At 32.2% G+C, this 9,421-nt stretch overlaps 1 protein-coding gene across 2 annotated transcripts in view; it reads right to left on the bottom strand.

The window, feature by feature from the left end:
* Window positions 1-633: 633 nt before the first annotated feature.
* Window positions 634-9,421, bottom strand: part of LOC134531631 (lysophospholipid acyltransferase 7) — a 79,280-nt gene continuing 70,492 nt past the window's right edge. For both annotated transcript variants that reach the window (XM_063367389.1, XM_063367390.1), the window contains 2 exons: window positions 7,556-7,694; window positions 634-3,814 (listed from right to left, as the gene is read on the bottom strand). In XM_063367389.1, coding sequence (XP_063223459.1) covers window positions 3,596-3,814; window positions 7,556-7,694 — 358 coding nt within the window. In that variant the 3' untranslated portion in view covers window positions 634-3,595. The remainder of the gene's footprint in view (window positions 3,815-7,555; window positions 7,695-9,421) is intronic.

The raw sequence follows: 9,421 nt of genomic DNA, 5'->3' as shown, positions 1-9,421 counted from the left end.
TATAATAGATAGATTTTCATCTACATGTTACAATAGTCACTATCTAGCGGACGTAAAATGAACTGTGTGCTGACCGCAGCTTTTCTTTCTTCAAAATAGGTAGCCATGATTGTGTACATGAGATGTGCTAGAAGTTCTACTTAATCAGTCACTGTGCATGTTCCTTAATATAAATTAAGAAATTTAACAAAATATTTATATACTATAATGATTTAATAAAATGTACAGAAATACTACTCACTATAAAAACTATAGATAAGTGTTTGCAAAATAAATTAATTATGTTGTTCTGGGGCAAGTTGTCACAAGGGACCATGTAGGAAATTTTAACAAAAATATTTGCTTTGTTAGTTATATGATATATATACTTTGGAATCCGCATTAGAGAATTGACCCATATTTTATTCAGGAATCCTACCAGAAGAAAAATATATTAACCAACAGTGTAATTTTAATTTTAAAGCATTGAAATTCTAGATTCTATATTCCAACACTTCTCCAGATTCCATATGCAACAGCTGTTTGTCCATGGATTTAACGTTGTCCCCTTCGTTGAAAATTTTAAAATATAATTTGTATTCTTTATGTAGCAACATTTCTGGGATATCATGTTGGAAATAATAACTAACAATCTTTCGTACTGTGGTAGTGTTTAATAATAAGTGACTTCTACATACTGGTAACTACAAATGTCATGCGTGTTACATTAGAACACAAACTCTAAATTTCAGACGTAAACAAACACTGATTCCATACACTGCTGGGTCGTAAAATTTAATATAAAATATGTACTTAAAGTTACAACTAAGTATTCTAAGAATTATAAAGTGGGATTCAATCCTTTTTGAGTTGAGCTTACAGAAACAAACAGCTCAACTGCATGAATTTCACTCTCATCTTGTCATTTATGCTCAGAGGCCCATTTTTCCCTCACTTGAGGGAAGCAAACCAATATACAGACTATACACTGTCTAACACAATAGAAGGATTCATAGTAACAAGTGAAACAATTATTGAAATTTCATAAATTTTATTGAAGACAATGTTTCATTTGCTGTGATTTTTCTCAGGATTCATTGTAAACATTATAATATACGTTCTAAAAATTTGTACTAGTCAAAAACTGTTGGCACTAAGTTCCATAATATCAAAAAATATGAGTAGACGAAAAGACATATTCATAATATGCAAGTAAATCATAAAACAATGTCCACTACCCTTCTCCTATCATAAGCATATGTATTAATTTCAATGAAGTACCTTAGTTTACACAAAATTTTAAAAAAAAAATTAAAAACTATAAACATACATAAAACATTATCAAAATACCTGCAATACCCTAATGCCATCAGTTTCAATTCCACTGAAACTGTTAAACACAGAATATTTAAGATGAGTATTGTGAACATTGTTCCGCTCAAGACATGATGTAGTCAACATAACTCTTTATAAGGCTGAGATCAACATCTTGGCATCTTTGGGCATACATACATATACAGATTCATATTGGCAATCATAAATATGTGCAAGAATGACATCTTTTTTCTTTGATGAGTAAATATTTGATTCCATTAGGGCATTTGTAAATCTAGAGAACTGCATATAGTCCTGGTTAATTTATATTCATGTATGTTAAAAATTTCTATCAAAACTTTAATACAGTTTTTAAGTTATACTTGTTTGTGATTGTTAGAATACAGTAATAACTGAAAAAACACTATGAATTCAAGGTTAAGTAAACTGATTAGTCTGTAAGTTATAAAATTGACACTACGAATACATAATATTATTTCATTATAACAACAAAAAGAATAATTTATTGTTAGTCATTTATGGTAGTGATTTTTAAGTATTGAGTAACACAACATATCTTTAATGCTTAAGCTTATTCAATGTCATTTTTTATTGTAATTTTACTTACGTAAAGTTTTTAATGACAGGAATGCTTCATAACTTAGAAACTACAAAAAAAGGTAAACTAACTACAGCATTAACAACATAAAACAATTACCTTTGTGAAAATACTTAAAAATTGTTAGCAATATCATTCTTTATTTATACACCCAAAATTATGTAATACAAAAAGTTTTTCTTCACATTTAAAAATAAAACAAAAGTATTAAAACAAAATTAAAAAATTCAAAACATGAACATTTAAGAAAAATGATTTGCTATTAAACATTGAGCTACGCAACTTCCGGAAGATGTCTCCTCCCTCTTTTTTCCCTGTCCCTCTCTTCTTTTCCCCTCTGCCCTAATTCCGACTTACCCTGTTTGCCCTCTATTCCTTCCCTATCGCCTCTCCACTGATTTTGGCGCACTTTAATAAGCCTGATTTCGGGTATATAAGGCGAGGAAAGACTTATCACGTTGGCGAGTGCTCTATCGAGGTTCTCCAGGCGAGTCATGGCAAACTGTTAACATAGTGTTTCACTGTAGGTGTGTAAAGGTCACCCCTTAAATGTGTTGTTTGAACTTAGTCCCTTTCTTCTAAATTTTTGTTTTGGCCGCCAATATCAAAATTATGTTTGGGATTCTGTTTTTCCGCTGCATGCCACCGTCTAGTTTGCCATGACTCTCAGCGAGATCCCTCCATGAGACATGAAAAACTTTGAAATCTTAGGAATGATATTCCTTTTTCTAGTTCATCTACCACCTTAATTATGACTTCCATAGTGGCTGTCACATGTTTCCAGACAAAGTAAACATGGTCCAGTTTGTGACACCTCTCCATGAGTATTTTAGTGCACTGTGTAATCTTTAATTTATATCTCTGCCCACAGTTTGTCTTTAACTCGTTAACATTTAAGCTTGTGCCATAATTATATTTAATCAAATTTTACCACTTCTTGTAGTTAATGAAATGAACTTCATTAAGTACTTTCGTAAACTGTTCTTTAATATTGCGCTGTTTGGGCTTACTCCTTAGGATACACACGTTTACTGTAAATTGAACATGCTTCTGTATGATAGCTGTTTCTAATTTGTTGCCTAAATGTGTCCGAGGATGTCTACAGAGTTGGATTTTTTTATGCACTCATTCATGTTGGTAGCTTTGTATTTTTGGAGCACCAGAAAATAATTTATTAGGTTTAAATTATTGTCCTTCATTAACGTATTTTCAATTAGTTATGACTAGGTAGTTTGACATATTTTAACTAAGTCTGCTTGCTTTTTGATTATTTTTTGCTGCTATGCAGTCTTGTATCTCTTTTGAGCATCTTGTGATTAAACCCCTGTTAGTTGTTCTTGGAATCATGACTGTTTTTTAAAACTTAATTACAGTTCAGCAATTATAATTTCCTTAATTGCTTGCTTGTAATTGAACTAGCTTTCAACTTCTTTGTAGTTTTTTTTTTTGCTATACTCGCTAGCAATAATTTAAATACGTTGGGAGAGAGAGTGCAATAATACACTTCCAACATTATAACATGTTTTCTACTTTAATATAAAAGGAATGTTTTCCATGCAAAACACTATTAAGTTTCATATTTTGTCACATTGTGTACCCCACATTACAATTATAAAAAATATATATATATAACTTAAAGAAGGAAAAATATTGATTTTTGATTCATTTACCAAGCCCAGCTATTCAAATAGACTTATCCTTCTCCATGTTGGACTTCTTCCGAGCTTTCACAGCAACAACGCCAACCATATAAAATGCTGCCCACAGCACGTGGCAGCAAAAGTATATGGAGTTCCAGTACTTGAAGGAATCATGGATAGTAAGTAAGAAAAATGTGATGGCCATGTAGGAAAGCGCTTGCAGTCGGAAGAACCACACCACGAAATCTGCAATCTTGCCGGCCTGAAACAAACATTACAGCATGTAGTTCTGCAAACAATGGGAGCTAAATTGTTAAATAGTTATTTATGAATACTTTACTGCATGAACAAATGTAATAATCAATCAATTCACTAAAATTATAAGTTAAAGAAAAAGTTCAAAAAATTGACACAGTAAAACTTAAAATAAATATGCTTATGAAAACTTTTTCTTTGCATATAAAATAAGACATTTTCAAAATGTAAAATAACATAATATATTTTCCAAAAACATTATAGTAAAATTAAGGACTTATATTCCAAATAAAAATTATTTTGATTCTTTTCTGTGTTTTATATAAATTAGAACTACAAATCTTTGTTTCATTTACTGAGTTTACAGGTGTATCATTTGGACTGTTCTAAACACAAAAAGTTTTTCAAAAATGTTAACGTTATCTATGAAATACTCCTCACTCTCTGAGCCATATCTGGAAATTGCTCTCAAAACTGTTTTCAGTTTGACTTTTTACCTCACATCATGGTGTACGGTGTAATGTAGGCAGGAAGGATAGGTAACCACACCTGTCTGCTAGTGTAGCACAAAGAGCTCGGATATATAAAACACTACATCATAAAAATCTAATTAATCCGGGGAGTTATTTACTGTTTTCTTACATACATCATAAATTAACTTAATATTGGGTCTCAGGACTTAGAGCTGTATATCATTCGGAAGTGAACATTGACACATCTGGAGGCAATGCTGCCACTAGCACAGCCGTGTATCGGTGGCATGGCAGTCTCTTAAGGGGATTGGTGCAGAGCAAAAATCGGTAATGCGTCAGAATTTGTTGGAATTTGGCTTAAGTGTCTCATAAATGCTTGTTTGTTACTACTGTAGGATCAGCCAGCACATATATAAGCTAGCGGTTAAGATTTTGCAAGTTAGTGGCGAGCAAGCTCTCATGAGCACAGGTTGTCAAAGGGTGCAGCTCTGAGGCCTGCCATCTAGCGGGGATCGTCGGAAGGTCTTCGAAATTATCGCTCACGCTCTCTCTCTCTCTCTCTCTCTCTCTCTCTCTCTCAAGCACGGACACCCCACAGGTTTTCTTAGAAGGAAAGCAAACCGTGATAACCAGCTCTTCTCCTTTCCACCCATACTCCCCACCCCCGCCCCCTTATGTACCAGCCGTCAACCTTTACAATTCCATTGTCCTTCATTCTCGGCAGTGACCCTTCCACGCGCGGACTTTCGTGTGTCCTGCTCACGATGCGGACTGACCTGACCCTATACGTGTGTCACCGTCCAGTTATACACAGTGCCCACACGAATTATATATGATATATGACAAGTTTTCTTGAAACTTTAGTAGTTAAGTTGCAATACATTTCCATACGTCCGAGAAATGTTTACCTTAGTTAACTCTATTTATTGTGAGTATTATAAAATTCTGAAATGTTGATATTCAAACGAATTTTATTGTAGCGTTGAATAAATAGCAATAGGCAGTCTTGCTTTCCAACTAAGCTTGTTCTTCACTCTTTCAATATTTTCCCCCCGCACTCTCGTATACAAGATCTATTATGAAAAAGTATAAAGCATTGGCAATATTGTTGTGTTAATGTGTTTCGCTGCAAAATAACACCAAAACCGGCCAGTTATTGCAACTTAAATATTATGCCTTAACTTACAAACCTTCGTGTTTACTTAGCAGGGCATATTTTGAGCACACTGTAAGTAAATATCATTCCCTAACAGTCACTATGCAAAGTTTTTCCCATCAAGCATATGTCTTACTTAGCATTATATTTCTTGCAAACACAAATTTACATTTTATGATTCATATATTTTTAAGGTATTTCCATAAATGCAGAATTTTTCTTTTTTTTAAAAAAAAATTAATTATGTGATTTTCATGCCAAATGGATTTATGTATTTTGATTATGCTACACAGATTTCCACAATTCATATCTTTAAAGAAATGGAACCTTTTTTTACCTGGACATACCTTTCAAAATGTTTACTCAGCTAGCCTTCTGAATTAGAAAGACGAGGTGCTTAATTAACACAGAGCAATATCAATATTTTATAAATTTTTTAACCTACATGACACAACTATATGAATAACAAGTCAGCCTGTAGTTACTTAAAATTATTTTTATTTAGCTTTGCAAAACATTCGCAATTCAACTGACAGTAATTAATTTTACAATATAAACATAAATACATTACTAAACCAATGTCATTAGCATAGCCATGCATGTTAAAATGTTTTCAAATCACTGCTCATTTATTTTATTGTAGGCTAAGCTGTCAAGGGTTCAAATTAAAAAAAAACCTCTCGGCTAAGCTTGCGCATGTAGACTTCGCAATTGTTATACATTTTGCAAAAGTTGTATCCAAATCATATATATTTTCGAATTTAAAAAAAAAAATTGATAGAACATCTCCCCATTTCATTTTTAAACCAAGAATATTGGACTTAATTAGAAAATTTACAAATACTTTGAAAGGGTGGATACTTGGAGCCACCTGTTTGCGGTGAAAATAAATGGCAGATTTAGTCAATTTTTTTTTTGTATATTTTGGTGTATTTTTTGTCATTTTTAAAACTGATTTCGGTGTATTTTTCGTCATATTTAATACTAATTTCGGTAAAATTTTCGTCGCTTTTAGAAATTTTTTTCTTTTTAATGCTTTTTTATTTCTTTTTAAAAACTCAGGTAATTTGTGATCTTTAAAATTTTCAGTTTTATTGGAGTCATGCAGAAAAAACAAGAATTTAATAATTACTTAAAGTGTACAAAAATAGTTACAATTAACATAACACTTTTCTTCCCAAAGAACATATTAAAAACCTAAATTTTTCATTTCTTATGGAGAAGTTATCACTTATCAGTTATCAGTTATCAGTGTTATCACTCAACGGACATTAGCTAGATGGAAAAGCCAGTGCAGTCATCAGCTCCATATTTTCTGCACAGATACTTGTCCTTCTGTCTGTCATAATGTTTCCGTAATAAGAGAAACCTCGTTCAGAGTTAACGTTGCTGACAGGAATCTACAAAGCCTGCACTGAACATTCCACAAAACATGGAAAGTCTGACTTCATAGACAATAAAAATGTCAGTACATCTACATATTTACCAGACTCTGCGTCAGACTTCACAATATCCCTGAAAACAGAGTATGCTTGGTTAGAAATATGTGTACCTACTCCAAGAAACATTACAAAAATAGTTTGAAAGTTAAGAGCAAACCTTTCTGTACAGTGCTGAAACCATCTGTGAATGAAGCAAAATGTTGTTTTAGTTTGGTTCTACTCAAATGTCACGAAACTGTAAACATACCACACACACAAGCTGAAGCACTGCAAGAACGGCAGATATAGAAAAGACTAACTGTGCTGGGACACATGAACCACGAATCACTTCTTTTCCCCTCAAAATAAGGGCAGTGAATAAACTTGGAATACACGTACAGTGTACACTTTCTCTAATATATCCATATGCCCTACCTATATACTGCAATAAAATACCAATGATACACAGAAATTAAATTTTCCCTGCAGACAAGAAGAACTCCATAAAATTTCCACGTAACTTTATGGAACAACTGAATTGCAGCCTTTTCCCAGGCGATGTAAGTTTGGTGACCATTCTAGTCTATTCTTGATTTCTGTTAATAAAATTTTGTCAAACTGTCAAAAAAAAAAATTGCCAATTGGTATATTTGTAACCATTCCATTAATAAAATTACTTACAGTAATACAGTGCTTACCATTCCACCAAGACCCTTTGTGAAATGCTTCACATATAAGTCTTCAACAGGCAGGTACAGAGCCACAGTGCAGATGCACAAGTAGTATCCAGCGTAGATACCGTGCCAAAATGCAGAAACAAACAGAGTTACTGTCGTTCTGAAAAAAAAAAACCATGGCAGAAAGCATAAAAACCACTACATATATATTTTACAGACAATACAAAGGTTGTCTGAAAAGTTTCCAACCTCAACATGAAGATTGCAGAGCACTTAACAAAAATTGGGGAATATGTTTGTGAATTCTTTGCAATATAATCTCTGAAATTTTAGCCATTTTAGTAGCACAGTTATTTTTTAACAATCATTTTCCTGAGTCTGCAAAATTCTGTCCTCAGAATGTAACTTTTAGCCTAAGGAAAAAAATTACAATTGGGTTTAGATCTGGTGAGTAAGGAGGATGGTCAAGCAGTTCAAACCACAATTCGTATATTTTCGTCATGGCAACTGCTGAGATGTAAGCTGGTGCATTATCTTGGTGAAACAAAAATTTTTGTTATTAAATGAATAGATACTGAATTATTAAAAAAAATTATTAATTATAGTGTAATAGATAATAAAAATGCAAATTATTTAGAATTATATAATTATCAATAATTTATAAACTTTATACGGCGTGTTTTTAATCGGGACTACAGGTTGACCTCGAATGATACTCTAAATAGTTAAACACTGCGCGCGCTCTGCCCTCTATCTCGAAAATGGTTCAAGATATTAAAAAAGTGTTTAAAGAAAACGTTGTAGAGAATTTAATCCTCTACAATATTTATACTAAATACAAATAGCAAAAACCCTTAGGAAACGAGATATTTGCAATAAATGACTAAAAAATCAATTTTTTGACCTTTGACCTTGGAAATCTGTAGTCGCGGACACCCTACGATAAGTAGGTTTTGAGACAAGTTTTAGGGTGTCAAAATAAATGTTTATACAAGTTTATAGCTGACTATCTCTCATTCCGAGGTGAAACCCCTTATATTCCTGGACTAAATTTATAAGAGTATTACCAAAAGTGTACGCCATGGATAGAAAAATTTTGTTGTTAGGAATAATAAGGATCCTCTAGTATGTAATGGAATATTAAAATGGCAATTATTGAATATTGTACCACTTTGATTTTTGAGATAGCTTATTAATTGGATATCATTAGAATGTTTTATAGATTCTAACATGAATAATATTCACCAGCCTAAGTATGATGTCCCGTATTGAACACCACAGTGTACTCGCAGAAAGTCATTTTGTGTATAAATGTGATTATCAAGTTTAGTTTGAACATGAATATTACATGAACATTTTATTCATGTCCAAAACTCGGACACTATCATATGAGAGTATCTTTTGCTAAACCAGAGGCGATTTTCTGAGAAAGTTTTATCCGACTCTATCATTGAGTTAGTTGCCGGACATAAAATAAACTTGAATCAATTAATATTATTTACTGAAAGTATTGAAATATTCGTACTTCAGACATTTAGAATCAAAGACTTTTGCTAAATATTTGCTATCCTCAATTTAAAATGTTAATTCATTCTAGTTAGTGCAATCTGGATGTGTCTACTTTGTAACTTTCTGTAAAGTACTTTGTTATTTTAGAGTTAGTAGAAAGAAAGTCAATTACTATAAAAGCAATCAGTATCACTAATGTTTTATGATTCGCACTGAATGATACAGTTAAAATCCTACTTGAATTTATCATACATTTATTGCTATAATTACAAACATTAAAATGATGGTTGTTACTTTTAATTTCATGACGTATATAAAAATATAATTTCAGTATCAACATAGATAAAACCCAGCAGAAGTAAAAAAATCATGACACTT

The sequence above is a fragment of the Bacillus rossius genome, chromosome 5 (assembly GCF_032445375.1).
Source record: "Bacillus rossius redtenbacheri isolate Brsri chromosome 5, Brsri_v3, whole genome shotgun sequence".
Lineage (NCBI taxonomy): Eukaryota > Metazoa > Arthropoda > Insecta > Phasmatodea > Bacillidae > Bacillus > Bacillus rossius.
The sequence above is the reverse complement of the archived record's forward strand: the minus strand, read 5'-3'. Positions and strand labels throughout refer to the sequence as shown.